The following is a 17,578-nucleotide window of genomic DNA, read 5'->3' as shown; positions in this document are numbered from 1 at the left end:
GATATGAAAAAAAAAGGAGAAAAAATGAATAAAAAACAGGCAATGAGACCGAAAAAAAAACAAATTTAAGGGTAAAATTAATAAGTTAAAGTGAAAAATAATGAAGAAATCCGATTTTACAGCAATTTGAAGGCGAATTATGCAGTCGATTCGTTGATTTTCTGAAAAAAAGGATTTATTAAAGCGGCAAATTTCGATATTTTTAAAATTAATGTTTTTTAATCAAAATTTATTTTTTTTTAATAAAAAGGAATTCAAAATGGGTCTGCTAGACTACAAACTACACATTTCGATTTAGCAGGCCCATGTGGTTTTGATGAAAAGCGGTCTACTAAACTACAAACTACACATTTCTATTTAGCAGACCCAAGAGATTTTGAAAAAAAGTGGTCTGCTAGACTACAAACAACAAATTTCGATTTAGCAGACCCATAAGGTTTCGAAGAGAATGGTTCTGCTAGACTACAAACTACAAGTTTCGATTTAGCAGACCATTGTGGCTTTGAAAAGGATGGGTCTGCTAGACTACAAACTACAAACTTCGAATTAGCAGACCCAAGTGGTTTTGATGAAAACTGGTCTGCTAGACTACAAACTACAATTTTCGATTTAGCAGACCCATGTGGTTGTTGTGAAATTTCGCGTTAAATTTCATTTTTAAAATGATTTTTCGCTGAAATTCTTCATTTTTTCGCTGAAAAACCGTACCTTCATGCTCGCCTGAGCCACCTCAATCACATCCAAATCGGTAATTAGCGTATTCAACAGACTCCGCCCGCTTCTCCCATTCTTTTCAGCCCAACTTTTGAGAATTTTAAAGCAAATCTTCTCATCACTGGTGACGTCATCGGCGGGGAGCTTTGTGCCAAAGCATTTCGCGAGATTTGATTTAAATTTCGATAAATCTCGAGCCAACTGGGTGAGATGCTCATCCGAGAGAATTGTATCTGTGTAGGGGTTCGGAGAAGATGTTTGGCTGGAAAAAATGGAAAATTTGGGATTTTCTGCGATTTTTAGAGTTAAAAATCGATTTTTAGAGCTGATTTTGAATGAAAAAGCTGAAAAATCATGGAAAATATGAGATTTCAGCTACTTTTAATGGAAAAATGTAGAAATTTGTGATTTTTACAGTTAAAAATCGGTTTTCTGAGCCGATTTTGAATGGAAAAAGCTGAAAAATCATGGAAAAATACGATTTTTTAGTCATTTTTAATGGAAAAATGTAGAAATTTGTGATTTTTACAGTTAAAAATCGATTTTTAGAGCTGATTTTTGATGGAAAAAGCTGAAAAATCATGGGAAATATGCTTTTTAGCCATTTTTAATGGAAAAATGTAGAAATTTGTTATTTTTACAGTTAAAAATCGATTTTTAGAGCTGATTTTTGATGGAAAAAGTTGAAAAATCATGGAAAAATACTATTTTTGGCCGAGATTTTCAGTTTTTATGAATTTTTACGGGTTTTACACTAAAAAATTGATCTTTTTTTTTCATATTTTCTAGACATTTTGAGTGAAATTTTCTGAAAAACATGCATTTTCAGCGATTTTTCGGCTCAAAATCGTTCAAAATCAATATCTTTGCCGATTTTTAATGGAAAAATGTAGAAATTTGTGATTTTTACAGTTAAAAATCGGTTTTCTGAGCCGATTTTGAATGGAAAAAGCTGAAAAATCATGGAAAAATACGATTTTTAGCCATTTTTAATGGAAAAATGTAGAAATTTGTGATTTTTTCAGTTAAAAATCGGTTTTTACAGCCGATTTTTGATGGAAAATGCTGAAAAATCATGAAAAATATGAGATTTCAGTCATTTTTAATCGAAAAATATAGAAATTTGTGATTTTTACTGTTAAAAATCGGTTGTCTGAGTCAATTTTTGCTGGAAAAAGCTGAAAAATCATGGAAAAATACGATTTTTCGCCGAGATTTTCAGTTTTTGTGATTTTTTACGGGTTTTATACTAAACTAAAAAATGATCTTTTTTCATATTTTCTAGACATTTTGCGTGAAATTTTCTGAAAAAAAGTGAATTTTCAGCGATTTTTGTCGAAAATCGGTGGGAAATTGGATTTTTTCGTATTTTTTCCATCAAAAAAATGCGGATTTTCGGCAATTTTTCAGGCTAAAAATCGTTCAAAATCAATATTTTCAGCGATTTTTAGCCGGAAAAATCTCTGAAAATGCACCTTTTTTTTTTCAAAAAATGTATTTTTTCAGTGAATTTTCCGCGTTTATTCTTGCAAAAAATGAATTTTTAGCAATTTTCAAAGCGGAAAATTCTGAAAAAATTGGAAATTGTGGCTTTTTTCGGTTTTTTCCTCTGAAAATCGTTAAAAATCCAATTTTTCGTTGAAAATAGGCGGTTTGTGTGATTTTTTACGGGTTTTACACTAAAAAAATGATCTTTTTTCATATTTTCTAGACATTTTGAGTGAAATTTTCTGAAAAAAGTGCATTTTCAGCGATTTTTCCGGCTAAAAATCGTTAAAACTCAAATTTTTAGCGGTTTTTTTTTGTTGAAAATCGCTGTTTGCTGGAAAAAGCTGAAAAATCAACAAAAATATGAGATTTCAGCCGTTTTTAATGGAAAAATGTAGAAATTTGTGATTTTTACAGTTAAAAATCGACTTTAAGAGCTGATTTTTGATGGAAAAAGCTGAAAAATCATGGAAAATATACGATTTTTAGCTGAATTTCAGCCGATTTTCAGTTTTTAAGCACCTTGGCTTCACTTTTGACGAATCGAGCTTCCTTTTGAGCGATTCTTCCACTTTTTTCCGAGCTTCTGCCTCCTTTTTCTCACGATTCTCGATCGATTCCTTGAATTCCTGAAAAATTGTCGATTTTTGGGAAATTCTGGCAGGTTTTCAGCGCTTTTTCAGTAAATTTCAGGCAAAAAATGCAGTTTTTTAGCTGATTTTCAGCCAATTTTCAGGCTTACATTAAAATTCTTTGCCGCATTATACATATTTCTCTCCAAAAATTCCTTGATATTAGTCGTCGGATCGGTTTTTGTGTCGGTTTTTGTCACGTATCCCGGAGATTTGTGCATTAGGAGACGGGCGGCTCGCCATTGGAATGCGCTATCGTTGATTTGTCTGGAAAAAGTAGGGGGTTTTCAGTGGAAAAACGTGAAATTTCACATATTTTCAGCTAAAAATCATGAAATTTCAGCGATTTTTAGTCGAAAATCGTGATATTTTCTGTCAAAAACTCACTTATACTGCTCCTCGACTTGCTGCTCGGGATCCATCTCGTCAATCGGATCGCGAATGAAATCCGGCAGTTTTGGGATGAATTTTCTGGAATTTAAACTTTTATTTAAGCTTCTATCTACATATTTTGAGGTTTTGAGATATAAAACATGCTTTTAAAACTAAATTTTTGCAAAAAAAAAACTGGTTTTGGAATTTTTCGAGATTAAGCTTGATTTTTCCGTAATTTTCTGTAATTTTCTGTAATTTTATGCAATTTTCTGCAATTTTCTTCAATTTTCTCCAATTTCAAGCCTACATACCTCTTATCCGATTTACAGGCTTTGAGCACATCGGGCTCATTTGTCCAGAGTTTTGTGAGCTCAGGAGTTCCAAGATCGAGAGAATTTGGGTTGAATGGAATGCGTTGCCGTCTGGAAATTGGGGGGAATTTTTTTTCTGAGATTTTGAGATTTTTTTTTTCAATTTTCCGCTGAAAATGTGCATTTTTCACTGCAGAAATGGATATTTTCATATGAAAATTACAACTTTTTTCAATTTTCAGCTTAAAAATCAATTTTTTTCGGAAAATTTCAAGATTTTCAGCTAAAAATTATATGTATTTAAAATTTTTCACCACAATAATGGGTATTTTCAGCTTTTCTAGCTTAAAATTGCCAATTTTCACTGCAAAAATGGATATTTTCAGATGAAAATCACAACTTTGTCTAATTTTCAGCCTAAAAATCAACTTTTTCGGAAAATTTCAAGATTTTCAGCTAAAAATCTTTTTTTTTTCTCAAATTTCCGCTGAAACTGTGCAATTTTCACTGCAAAAATGGATATTTTCAGATGAAAATCACAACTTTGTCTAATTTTCAGCCTAAAAATCAACTTTTTCGGAAAATTTCAAGATTTTCAGCTAAAAATCTTTTTTTTTTCTCAAATTTCCGCTGAAACTGTGCAATTTTCACTGCAAAAATGGATATTTTCAGATGAAAATCACAACTTTGTCTAATTTTCAGCATAAAAATCAACTTTTTCGGAAAATTTCAAGATTTTCAGCTAAAAATCTTTTTTTTTCTCAAATTTCCGCTGAAACTGTGCAATTTTCAGCACAAAATGGATATTTTCAGCTGAAAATTCCAAATTTCTTAAATCTAATAGTTAAAAATCCATTTCTTGATTTTCAGCTAAAAAATTCAATTTTTTCTAATTTTTCACCTTAATAGTGGGTTTTTTCAGCTTTTGTAGCTAAAAATTGCTACTTTTTTTCCAATTTTCAGCTTAAAAAATTTTTTTTCGGCAAACATCAAGATTTTCCGCCAAGAATTTCTCTTTTCAGCAATTTTTCACCACAATAATGGGAATTTTTAGCCAAAAATTACATTTTCAGCTGGAAATTCCAGCTTTTCCTGCGATTTTTCAGCTTAAAAATCAATTTTTTTCGGTAAATTTCACGATTTTCAGCTAAAAATTCAAATTTTTCCGCACTTTTTGTACATCTGCATGGCTCCTTTATCGGCTTTTTCGGAAAAATCTGCACAATTCGCATTTTTCCACGTATTCCACTCCTGCTCGCGGAGCATAATTCGCTTGAGCCCGGCAACGAATGCAGTGCCACGTGGCATCGTATCAGCCAGCAATCTATAGCATTTATCCTCACATTCTGACACATATTTCGCTTGATCCTCGTTTAGCACCATTTTTCTGGAAATTTTTTTGATTAAAAATCATATTTTCTACTGAAAATCGGTCAAAAATACAGTTTTTGACTAAAAAAAAAAGCAATTTTTAGGTCAAAAAAATCATATTTTCTGCTGACAATCGGTCAAAAATAGAGTTTTTGACTTTAAAAAAAAGTAATTTTTAGGTCAAAAAAATCATATTTTCTACTGAAAATCGGTCAAAAAGTGCAGTTTTTGACTCAAAAATCGCAATTTTCCGGTCAAAAAATCATATTTTCTGCTGAAAATCGGTCAAAAAATACGGTTTTTGACTCAAAAATCGCAATTTTTAGGTCAAAACCTCGATTTTTCGGTCGAAAACTCACTTTGCCGGGGGTTTAAATCGAGATTCTGCTGTCAAATATTGAAAAATAATGATCGCCTGCATTAAAAAGTACCGTCGGAATGAAGAATCGTTGAGTTGGAGGGCGAGAAGCTGGAAAAAAAATAAAAATTTTGAGATTTTTGGGGGAATTCTGGGAGAAAATCGATGATTTAGTGGGAATTTTGGTCATTTTTCAGCGTTTTTCAGCTTTTTTAAATCATTTTTTCCAGTTTTCAATCATTTTTAAATCGATTTTCATCAATTTTCCAGCCAATTTTACCTTTGGAGACGTCAAATATTTGGTAAAAAACACGTCGTTACTGGATCCTTTTTGCTGCTTTTTCTGTCGATTTTCCAGAGCTTCTTCCTCTTCGGAGGAGAGTTTTTCCAGCTTATTCGACGTCATTAGGGTGAGAACTGCTGTCAAATCCTGAAAAAAAGGGATTTTTGGCGATTTTCAGTTAGAATTTGTGGAATTTCAGCGATTTTTCCGGCCAAAAAACCTCAATTTTCAGTGATTTTCAGCGAAAAATTACCGTTTTAAACGTCAAAAACTTCTCCTTTTCGTATATTGAATTCGGATTTGACATGAATTTTTGAAGGGACCAAAACTGGCGATACATCTCGGGAGTTACTTGGATTTCTCTGAAAAATGAGCAAATATTCGAAAAATCATGTAAAAAATGCTCAAAACTGCGATTTTCTAGCTTAAAAAGTCAATTTTCAGTACGAAAACCGTCTGAAATCGCTGAAAATCCAAGTTTTTCAATTAAAAAACCATTTGGTCTGCTAATTTGTAGTTTGTAGTCTAGCAGACCCATTCTCTACAACACCACATGGGTCTGCTAAATCGAAACTTGTAGTTTGTAGTCTAGCAGACCCATTCTCTTCAAAACCACATGGGTCTGCTAAATCGAAATTTGTAGTTTGTAGTCTAGCAGACCCAAAAAATTCAGGTAAATGATATTTTTCAGTGGAAATTTCTCGCTTTTTTCCGATTTTTCCGTACTTTGAGTTATCCTCTTCGATTTCTCCAGTTTCCATATCCTCTGCTCCTTCCGTAGGTGTTGGAGCCGATGACGTGGCAGCGAGAAGAGCTTCACCGTCGGTTTCAGACTGAAATTTTGCGATTTTTTGCGATTTTTCAGTCCAAAAACCGAAAAAATACCTCGTCGTAGTTGGTAACGTTAAGCGTGTTGAAGTGTCCCATAAAGTTTACACCGGATTTTTCGGTTAGCGGGAGGAATCTGGAAAAAATTGAGTTTTTCGCAGGAAATTTTGGGATTTTTCGAAAATGTTTCGCTTTTTACCTCGAGAGAAAGAACATAATTCTTCCGCAGAACGATGTTTCAGCGGTTCTACTCAAGCGGCGGAGCAAATCGTTGCAGAAGCGTAGAATATTGTTCTGGGCGGTTTCAATGAAGCCGGGCTGCAAAAAATCCGCTTTTTATCGGGAAAATTCTTTGAAAACCGGCTTTTTACCTGCTTAAACTCGTTCATATTCTCTTCTACTATGCTGAAAATCTGCTTACACTCCTCAATTGAGCTCATCTCCAAGAGGTCCTGTAGAGTGCTCAGGGGAGTGTTTTTGGAGCACAAACCTGCAAAAAACTCATTTTTAAACGAAATTTCGAGAAAATAATTACCAAGCTTGGAGCAATTCATCACAAAATGAAAATGCCGCCTTGCAAGCTCTTCCTTGGTGGCTGAAGGCTGCTCGGCGACCTTGAATCCCCGCTTTTTCAGAAACCCGTCGACTTTTAGAAGCACAAATTCGTCGTCTTTCCTGTAAAATTGCATTATTTATCTGATAATTCTTTTAAAAACTCACGCAGTCTTTTTTTCCGCCTTCACAACCTCCTTTAACCCGTCCAAATCCCGATTTTCGATAACTGTCTCCATTTTTTGACCTAAAACATTAAAATTGACGGGTGAAAGTTGAGAGATTAACGACTAAAATTTTTTATTTGTTTATTTTCGCAATTTTAAAATAGAAAATCAATAGAAATCGGTTCAATTTAATGAAAAAATTAATTAATTCGAAAAAAAAATTATCGAAAAAAAATCACTTGCAACGAAGCTCCGAAATAACGAGGCGCGTGTTGTTTACCGTAAATCAAACTTCAGCCAATTTTCTTATTTTTTTTTCACAAAATACTCATCCGGCAACGTTTCTGGTGAAAAATCTGAATTCATCAAGTTCTAAGGAGTATTTTAACATAGTAAACTTTGAAAAAACATATTATCTATCTGCTACATGGCGTTAGTTAAAAATAAAATACTTCAATTTCCCTTTAATCGATTCCTATGAAATTTTTCTTTAGTTTATTAGAAAAAACCATCATAAAATGTGTATTTTAACTTCAAAAAATTAGGTTCTCAATGCTTGAAAGCTTGAGAAAATTAATTTCCAAAAATTTGTTCACAACGATGCTCCGAAATAACACCCTGCGTGTTGTTTAGCGACACCGCCGAATTCATAATTTTCCTTTTCATTCGGTTTTCTTTGATTTTTAGCTGGAAATTCCGATTTTTTTTGCATTTTAAGCACAAAAATCAGCTTTATGAGGTTTTCTGACAGTTTTAATGCGTAAATTTGTAAAATAACTCGAGAAATCGCTTGGAATCTGATTTTTGAGAATTTTTTGCATTATCTTTGTTTTTGCCGGATTTTTAAGAGTTTTCAATGATAATTGTGCATTTTTGCCTAATTTTTTGCTTGTTATAAGTGACTTTATGTAAAAAATCTCAAGAAAATCATTTAAAATCCGAGAAATTGAGCTAAAAATCGATATTTCCCGAAAAACATGTGAAAACTTGTATTTTTTCAGTTTTTCTTCAGCTTTTCCCCAGAATTCCCCACTAATTTTCTTTTATTTTTTTCTTTTCAGGTAACGAAATGGCCAGTCAAGCCGCCTCAAAAGCCGTCACCTTCGCCTACAACGGCACGATCGCCAGCACGCTTCGCAAGTTCGCATGGAGCAACTTGTGGGGAGGACGCGAGTACGGGCTCCAATTCCACGACACCTACTTTGAGCCGGCTCCAGAAGTCACCGAGGCTCTCAGACGCCTTAATCTCCAGGAGCCACACGTTTTCGATCAGAGAAAGGTGAGAAAATCGATTAAAAATTGGAATTTTCAATCTTTTTTTACTTCAGATCCGTCTTTCACGTGCCCACACTTTGGCTCTCCACGGCGAGAAGCTTCCAAAGGCTGAATGGACTCAATGGGATCAGGTAGCTTTTCACTCGAAATTCAACTTTAAAAAATCTATTTTTCTTCAGGAATCGTGGTACTTGAAGCCATATTTGGACGAGATCGAGGCAGAGAAGAAGGCTCGCGCCGAGACATCCGGACTCATTCCACCATACCAAATGAAGCAACATTAGATTCTTCGAATTCTTCAAAATTATAATTTTCCGCGCCCTTTTTTTTCGTCTTTTTCTGTTAAATCACCTCTCTCAACCACGTTTTTCTCGGCATTCTAGCGGGAAAATCGTGTGAATTTTGAAATTGTGAGTAAATTTTGAGTTAGAAATTCGATTTTTTTTTGTTGTTTCACAGTCAAATCAAACGCGAATTTTTTCAGAATTTCAGACAAATCAGATGATTCAAGTGTCTGCTAGGCTACAAACTACAAATTTCGATTTAGCAGACCCAAGTGATTTTGAAGAGAATGGGTCTGCTAGGCTACAAACTACAAATTTCGATTTAGCAGACCAATGGGTTTTTTAATTGAAAAACTTGGATTTTTTGCGTTTTCAGACGGTTTTCTCACTGAAAATTAACTCCTTAGCCTGGAAAATCTCGATTTAAAGCAATTTTTACAAAATTTTCACTTCTAATCTCCAAATATTCCTCATTTTTAAAAAATATTTTTCAGAGAAATCCAAGTGACTCCAGAGATGTATTGAAAATTGGTCTGCTAGACTACAAACTACAAACTTCGAAACTTCAAATCGTGACATTTTATTCGATAACCAGCCGATGACCGCGCCTCCGGCGCGGCCAACGACTGGCGGAGTTTAAAATGTATAACAAATAGATGTCCTTTTAATCATTCAAAAATGTCTCATTAAAAAAAATTGAAACTTCATCGATTAAATCGCATTTTCTCCTTCCATGGTATACTATTCAGAAAATTCAAAGAGACAGTTAGAATGTTCTGATTTTTCTACTACACATTATCATTATCAGGCTTTCGAAAAAATTCCACAGGGTTACAGTTTTTTTAATAAGTTAACAACTTTCCTTAACTGGAGAAGTCTGAATAATTAACTACTAATAGTAAGTTCTTTGAATATAGATGTAACGAAACAAATAAAAACTCCTACAGTTTTAGGAGGTTGTAGAGCATTTCAGAACTTTTTTAAATTTTCCAGATGATTCTAGAACAGTCTAGAATTTTCTTGAAACTTCCAGAAGGTGCTGAAACAAAAAAATTGATTCCAGAACAAAAATTTGGATTTCCCGCCAAATGTTTTCCTCAGAAAATTTGAATTTCCCGCTAAAATTTCTTTTCTCATAAATTTTGAAGTTCCCGCCCATATTTTTAAGGGTCTCACCACGATAGGTCTCGCCAGTTCCAGGTGGTACTTAAGCTAACAAAAAGTTTCTCAGAAAATTTGAATTTCCCGCCAAAAATTTTTTCTCAGAAATTTGAATTTCCCGGCAAAATGTTTTTCACTGAAAATTTGAAATTCCCGCCAAAATGTTTTTCACTGAAAATTTGAATTTCCCGCCAAAATTTTTTTCACTGAAAATTTGAATTTCCCCCAAAATTTTTCTCACAGAAAATTTGAATTTCCCGCCAAAACTTTTTCACTGAAAATTTGAATTTCCCGCCAAAATTTTTTTTCACTGATTTGAATTTCCCGCCAAAATTTTTTTCACTGAAAATTTGAATTTCCCGCCAAAAATTTGGGTCTCACCACGAAGGGTCTCACCACGATGGGTCTCATCACGATGGGTCTCACCACGATGGGTCTCGTCACGATGGGTCTCGTCACGATGGGTCTCACCACGAAGGGTCTCACCACGAAGGGTCTCACCACGATGGGTCTCACCACGATGGGTCTCACCACAATGGGTCTCACCACGATGGGTCTCACCACGAAAGGTATCGTCACGATGGGTCTCACCGCGATGGGTCTCACCACGATGGGTCTCACCACGAAGGGTCTCACCACGATGGGTCTCATCACGATGGGTCTCACCACGATGGGTCTCACCACGATGGGTCTCACCACGATGGGTCTCACCACGATGGGTCTCACCACGATGGGTCTCACCACGGTGGGTCTCACCACGATGGGTCTCACCACGATGGGTCTCACCACGATGGGTATCGTCACGATGGGTCTCACCACGGTGGGTCTCACCACGATGGGTCTCGTCACGATGGGTCTCACCACGATGGGTCTCACCATGATGGGTCTCACCACGGTGGGTCTCACCACGATGGGTCTCGTCACGATGGGTCTCACCACGATGGGTCTCACCACGATGGGTCTCGTCACGATGGGTCTCATCACGATGGGTCTCGTCACGATGGGTATCAGCACGATGGGTCTCACCACGATGGGTCTCACCACGATGGGTCTCACCACGATGGGTCTCACCACGATTGGTATCACCACGATGGGTCTCACCACGATGGGTCTCACCACGATGGGTCTCACCACGATTGGTCTCACCACGATGGGTCTCAGCACGATGGGTCTCACCACGATGGGTCTCAGCACGATGGGTCTCGTCACGATGGGTCTCACCACGATGGGTCTCACCACGATGGGTCTCACCACGGTGGGTCTCACCACGATGGGTCTCGTCACGATGGGTCTCACCACGGTGGGTCTCACCACGATGGGTCTCACCACGGTGGGTCTCACCACGATGGGTCTCGTCACGATGGGTCTCACCACGGTGGGTCTCGTCACGATGGGTCTCACCACGGTGGGTCTCACCACGATGGGTCTCACCACGATGGGTCTCACCACGATGGGTCTCGTCACGATGGGTCTCACCACGATGGGTCTCGTCACGATGGGTCTCACCACGATGGGTCTCACCACGATGGGTCTCACCACGACGGGTCTTACCACGATGGGTCTCGTCACGAACATTTTTAAATTTTCTCGAATTTTCCAGAAGGTTCTAGAACATTCCAGAATTTTCTCGAGCTTTCCAGACGTGGGTCTCACCACGATGGGTCTCACCACGATGGGTCTCATCACGATGGGTCTCACCACGATGGGTCTCATCACGATGGGTCTCACCACGATGGGTCTCGTCAAGATGGGTCTCACCACGGTGGGTCTCATCACGATGGGTCTCACCACGATGGGTCTCGTCAAGATGGGTCTCACCACGAAGGGTCTCACCACGATGGGTATCGTCACGATGGGTCTCATCACGATGGGTCTCGTCACGATGGGTCTCACCACGAAGGGTCTCACCACGATGGGTCTCATCACGATGGGTCTCACCACGAAAGGTATCGTCACGATGGGTCTCACCACGATGGGTCTCGTCACGAAGGGTCTCACCACGAAGGGTCTCACCACGAAAGGTATCGTCACGATGGGTCTCGTCACGATGGGTCTCACCACGATGGGTCTCACCACGGTGGGTCTCACCACGATGGGTCTCACCACGATGGGTCTCACCGCGATGGGTCTCACCACGATGGGTCTCACCACGATGGGTCTCATCACGATGGGTCTCACCACGATGGGTCTCGTCAAGATGGGTCTCACCACGAAGGGTCTCACCACGAAAGGTATCGTCACGATGGGTCTCACCGCGATGGGTCTCACCACGAAGGGTCTCACCACGATGGGTCTCACCACGAAGGGTCTCACCACGATGGGTCTCATCACGAAGGGTCTCACCACGATGGGTCTCGTCACGATGGGTCTCACCACGAAGGGTCTCACCACGAAGGGTCTCACCACGATGGGTCTCACCACGATGGGTCTCACCACAATGGGTCTCACCACGATGGGTCTCACCACGAAAGGTATCGTCACGATGGGTCTCACCGCGATGGGTCTCACCACGATGGGTCTCACCACGGTGGGTCTCACCACGATGGGTCTCACCACGATGGGTCTCACCGCGATGGGTCTCACCACGATGGGTCTCACCACGAAAGGTCTCACCACGATGGGTCTCACCACGATTGGTGTCACCACGATGGGTCTCACCACGATGGGTCTCACCACGATGGGTCTCGTCACGATTGGTCTCACCACGATGGGTCTCGTCACGATGGGTCTCAGCACGATGGGTGTCACCACGATGGGTCTCACCACGATGGGTCTCACCACGATGGGTCTCACCACGATTGGTCTCACCACGATGGGTCTCACCACGGTGGGTCTCACCACGATGGGTCTCACCACGATTGGTCTCACCACGATGGGTCTCAGCACGATGGGTCTCACCACGAAAGGTCTCAGCACGATGGGTCTCACCGCGATGGGTCTCACCACGATGGGTCTCACCACGGTGGGTCTCACCACGATGGGTCTCATCACGATGGGTCTCACCGCGATGGGTCTCACCACGATGGGTCTCACCACGATGGGTCTCATCACGATGGGTCTCACCACGATGGGTCTCGTCAAGATGGGTCTCACCACGAAGGGTCTCACCACGAAAGGTATCGTCACGATGGGTCTCACCACGATGGGTCTCGTCACGATGGGTCTCACCACGAAGGGTCTCACCACGAAAGGTATCGTCACGATGGGTCTCGTCACGATGGGTCTCACCACGATGGGTCTCACCACGGTGGGTCTCACCACGATGGGTCTCACCACGATGGGTCTCACCACGATGGGACTCGTCACGATGGGTCTCACCGCGAAGGGTCTCACCACGATGGGTCTCAGCACGACGGGTCTCACCACGCTGGGTATCATCACAACGGGTCTCACCGCGAAGGGTCTCACCACGATGGGTCTCACCACGATGGGTCTCACCACGATGGGTCTCACCACGATGGGTCTCACCACGATGGGTCTCACCACGATGGGTCTCACCACGATGGGTCTCATCACGATGGGTCTCACCACGATGGGTCTCGTCACGATGGGTCTCACCACGAAGGGTCTCACCACGAAAGGTATCGTCACGATGGGTCTCACCACGATGGGTCTCGTCACGATGGGTCTCACCACGAAGGGTCTCACCACGAAAGGTATCGTCACGATGGGTCTCGTCACGATGGGTCTCACCACGATGGGTCTCACCACGGTGGGTCTCACCACGATGGGTCTCACCACGATGGGTCTCACCACGATGGGTCTCGTCACGATGGGTCTCACCGCGATGGGTCTCACCACGATGGGTCTCAGCACGACGGGTCTCACCACGATGGGTATCGTCACGATGGGTCTCACCACGATGGGTCTCACCACGATGGGTCTCACCACGATGGGTCTCACCACGATGGGTCTCACCACGATGGGTCTCACCACGATGGGTCTCACCACGATGGGTCTCACCGCGATGGGTCTCACCACGATGGGTATCACCACGATGGGTCTCACCACGATGGGTCTCGTCACGATGGGTCTCACCACGATGGGTCTCACCACGGTGGGTCTCACCACGATGGGTCTCACCACGATGGGTCTCACCACGATGGGTATCGTCACGATGGGTCTCGTCACGATGGGTCTCACCGCGATGGGTCTCACCACGATGGGTCTCAGCACGACGGGTCTCACCACGATGGGTATCGTCACAATGGGTCTCACCGCGATGGGTCTCACCACGATGGGTCTCACCACGATGGGTCTCACCACGATGGGTCTCACCACGATGGGTCTCACCACGATGGGTCTCACCACGATGGGTCTCACCACGGTGGGTCTCACCACGATGGGTCTCACCACGATGGGTCTCACCACGATGGGTATCGTCACGATGGGTCTCACCGCGATGGGTCTCACCACGATGGGTCTCACCACGAAAGGTTTCGTCACGATGGGTCTCACCGCGATGGGTCTCACCACGATGGGTCTCACCACGATGGGTCTCACCACGATGGGTCTCACCACGATGGGTCTCACCACGATGGGTCTCACCACGATGGGTCTCACCACGATGGGTCTCATCACGATGGGTCTCACCACGATGGGTCTCGTCACGATGGGTCTCACCACGAAAGGTCTCACCACGAAAGGTATCGTCACGATGGGTCTCACCACGATGGGTCTCACCACGATGGGTCTCACCACGATGGGTCTCATCACGATGGGTCTCGTCACGATGGGTCTCATCACGATGGGTCTCACCACGATGGGTCTCGTCACGATGGGTCTCACCACGATGGGTCTCGTCAAGATGGGTCTCACCACGAAGGGTCTCACCACGAAAGGTATCGTCACGATGGGTCTCACCGCGATGGGTCTCACCACGATGGGTATCACCACGATGGGTCTCACCACGATGGGTCTCGTCAAGATGGGTCTCACCACGATGGGTCTCACCACGATGGGTCTCACCACGATGGGTCTCACCACGATGGGTCTCGTCACGATGGGTCTCACCACGATGGGTCTCGTCACGATGGGTCTCACCACGATGGGTCTCACCACGATGGGTCTCACCACGACGGGTCTTACCACGATGGGTCTCGTCACGAACATTTTTAAATTTTCTCGAATTTTCCAGAAGGTTCTAGAACATTCCAGAATTTTCTCGAGCTTTCCAGACGATTCTATATAGAACATTTCTCGAATTTTCTAATATCCCTTCAAAAGACAAAAAGTAAATTTTTCCTAAACTATAGTAATCCCACAGTACTCCTACAGTTCCTCTACAGTACTACTACAGTACCCCGACCACATCCTATCACTAACCTCAATCCAATATCCCTTCAAAAGGCAAAAAGTCACATTTTCCCAAACTACAGTAATCCTACAGTACTCCTACAGTACCTCTACAGTACTATTACAGTACCCCGACCATATCCCGCCACCAACCCCAAAGCAATATCCCCCTTCAAAAGACGAAAATCCAAATTTTCCAAAACTACAGTAATCCCACAGTACTCCTACAGTTCCTCTACAGTACTACTACAGTACCCCGACCACATCCTATCACTAACCTCAATCCAATATCCCTTCAAAAGGCAAAAAGTCACATTTTCCCAAACTACAGTAATCCTACAGTACTCCTACAGTACCTCTACAGTACTACTACAGTACCCCGACCACATCCCATCACTAACCTCAAACCAATATCCCTTCAAAAGGCGAAAAGTCAATTTTTCCCAAACTACAGTAATCCTACAGTACTCCTACAGTACCACTACAGTACTACTACAGTACCCGACCACATCCCATCTAACCTCAAACCAATATCCCCCCCCCCCCCCCCCCCCAACATATTAAAACGCCTAGTCTCTTTACGCTGTGACGTCACAGACTACAAAGACTACATAGACTACAAACTATGGACACACAGAATAAGCGCTTTATTAATAGTAAATGATTTTCAATAATCATATTAAGTAACACATTAAATTTTAAGAAAACACAGTATTTAATACTCTCTATTCACAATTTTTCCGAGAGCAAGTATATTCCTTCCACAGGTGACAAACATCTGCTTGTTGAGAGTACGTTGTCCAGGAATTGCACGCAGATACACAGTGTGCTGAAATTTGATAGTTTGAATCAATAAATATAATATATGAATCCTAAAAATCCCAGTTTTCCCCTAATTCCTATTTGAATTTCCGCCAATTGGATTCGTTCGGTGGAGCGCGTTATTTACTTGCATTATTTTTATTTATATATCTATTTTTCTCATTATTTCGCTAATTTTCCTTATTATTTGTGTAAAAAAGAGAAAAATGCAAGATAAATACAAATTGTTCATTAAAAAATCACTGAAAATGCGTAAAACTGTAAAATTATGAGTTCCGACGACAACAAGCCTGTTTTATGCATTTTCAGTGATTTTTTAATGAACAATTTGCATTTATCTTGCATTTTTCTCGCTTTTTTCCTATAAAAATACGCAAATAATAAGGAAAATTAGTGAAATAATGAGAAAAAATAAAATAAATTGATAAAAAATAATGCAAGTGCGCTCCGCTATACGAATCCAATTGGCGGAAATTCAAATAGGAATAGAGGAAAACTGAGATTTTTGCAATTTTCAAAAATCATATAAAATCTAGAACATTTTTCTGAATTTTTCAAATCATGATATTCGGTCATTTTGAACCCATTGGGCGTATTTTAAAGCAATTTCCCCGCTGGGCGCTCTCCACCTTTAAGCCTAAGCCTAAGCCTAAGCCTAAAAGCCTAAGCTAGCCTAAACCAAAAGCAAAGCTTTAGTCTAAGCCCAGGGCTAAGCCTAAGCCTCACCTAAGCATACGACTAATCCTAACATAAGCCTAAGCCTAAGCTAGCCTGAGCCTACGCCTAAGCCCACGTGTATTCAGCTCGACCAATGCCTCGAAAATTTTCAAAAAAGGCGGGAAAAATATTTGAATTCCCCAAGAGGAATTTCACCGCAGCGCGGGCAAAAATGTCTGCATTTGCGCGTGACGGCGTTTGCACAAATTACACCGAATGGTCGAGCTGAAAACACGTGAAGCCTAAGCCTACGCCTAAGCTTGAGTCTAAGCCTAAGCCTAGCCTAAGCCTAAGCCTAATCCTCACTCACATTAGTTCTTTCAATAGAATCCCGTTCGATCATCCGCTCTGCATCGTCCAAATCAAAAAAGTGAGTTTCGCTATCTGTCCTGATATCATCAAAAGCACCTGTATTAGCATGCTCAAGACTCTCGATCATTTCTGAAAAAGTATGAGTTATTTCAGAAAAGAAGAAGCCGTGAAAACCATGAGCATTAGCCTTTCTCTCTGCCGAACTGCGATGCTCCTTGTACCCGATAAAGTAGCCAAGTTTGACTTCCCGAGTAACAAAACCTGAAGTTTTTTTTTCAATATATATATATTTTTTTAAATCTGATAAAAATAATTATACCGTCGGTGTTGTTGATGAGCGCATGAATTTTCCAGAATATTCTTGCGGAGCAGGGGTAGTAAAAGTGGCTCTGCACATGAGCATGTGCAATGAGGAGCAGTACGGTGTAGGTACGGAGCATTGTAGGCGGTTGGAGAAGGTTGGTAAGAAATTAATTGAAATGATTTCTTTTCTTGGTTTATCGATTAGTTAGCGTGGCCCTTCATTATTGATCAATTTGAATTTATTGGTTAATCGACAATTTTGTACAAAAAAATCACTTCACCATTTCACATGGTGCCAGGCTGTCCCATTACGGTTTGATCTACAAAAAA

General features: G+C 41.0%; 3 protein-coding genes across 4 annotated transcripts; 1 reads left to right on the top strand and 2 right to left on the bottom strand.

The window, feature by feature from the left end:
- Positions 1-657: 657 nt before the first annotated feature.
- On the bottom strand, positions 658-7,159 carry thoc-1 (Death domain-containing protein; the record flags this gene model as incomplete). Its single annotated transcript, NM_061395.3, has 15 exons — positions 7,081-7,159; positions 6,896-7,035; positions 6,732-6,850; positions 6,560-6,678; positions 6,418-6,496; positions 6,259-6,365; positions 5,786-5,894; positions 5,530-5,679; positions 5,251-5,360; positions 4,692-4,907; positions 3,521-3,631; positions 3,222-3,305; positions 2,945-3,101; positions 2,725-2,831; positions 658-976 (listed from the first exon to the last, which is right to left on the bottom strand). The coding sequence occupies exons 1-15, from the start codon at positions 7,149-7,151 to the stop codon at positions 658-660; spliced, it is 1,998 nt and encodes a 665-aa protein (NP_493796.2). The 5' UTR covers positions 7,152-7,159.
- A 981-nt stretch (positions 7,160-8,140) lies between these two features.
- Positions 8,141-8,784, top strand: T02H6.11 (Cytochrome b-c1 complex subunit 7). The gene is made up of 3 exons (NM_061394.9): positions 8,141-8,358; positions 8,408-8,485; positions 8,534-8,784. Exons 1-3 carry the CDS (start codon positions 8,149-8,151, stop codon positions 8,636-8,638), a joined length of 393 nt encoding a protein of 130 aa, NP_493795.1. The 5' UTR covers positions 8,141-8,148; the 3' UTR covers positions 8,639-8,784.
- Positions 8,785-15,743: 6,959 nt separating this feature from the next.
- On the bottom strand, positions 15,744-17,416 carry T02H6.3 (BgtE-). Of its 2 annotated transcripts, none has more exons than NM_061393.4 (4): positions 17,265-17,416; positions 17,120-17,206; positions 16,944-17,074; positions 15,744-15,923 (listed from the first exon to the last, which is right to left on the bottom strand). In NM_061393.4, exons 1-4 carry the CDS (start codon positions 17,383-17,385, stop codon positions 15,810-15,812), a joined length of 453 nt encoding a protein of 150 aa, NP_493794.3. In that variant the 5' UTR covers positions 17,386-17,416; the 3' UTR covers positions 15,744-15,809. The 2 variants fall into 2 exon arrangements, 1 of the variants encoding a protein (NP_493794.3); NR_133629.1 differs by having other exon boundaries at positions 15,810-15,923; positions 16,643-17,074; positions 17,265-17,385.
- Between the last annotated feature and the right edge of the window lie 162 nt (positions 17,417-17,578).

The sequence above is a fragment of the Caenorhabditis elegans genome, chromosome II, assembly GCF_000002985.6.
Source record: "Caenorhabditis elegans chromosome II".
Classification (NCBI taxonomy): domain Eukaryota; kingdom Metazoa; phylum Nematoda; class Chromadorea; order Rhabditida; family Rhabditidae; genus Caenorhabditis; species Caenorhabditis elegans.
This window is presented reverse-complemented; position numbering and strand designations above follow the sequence as displayed.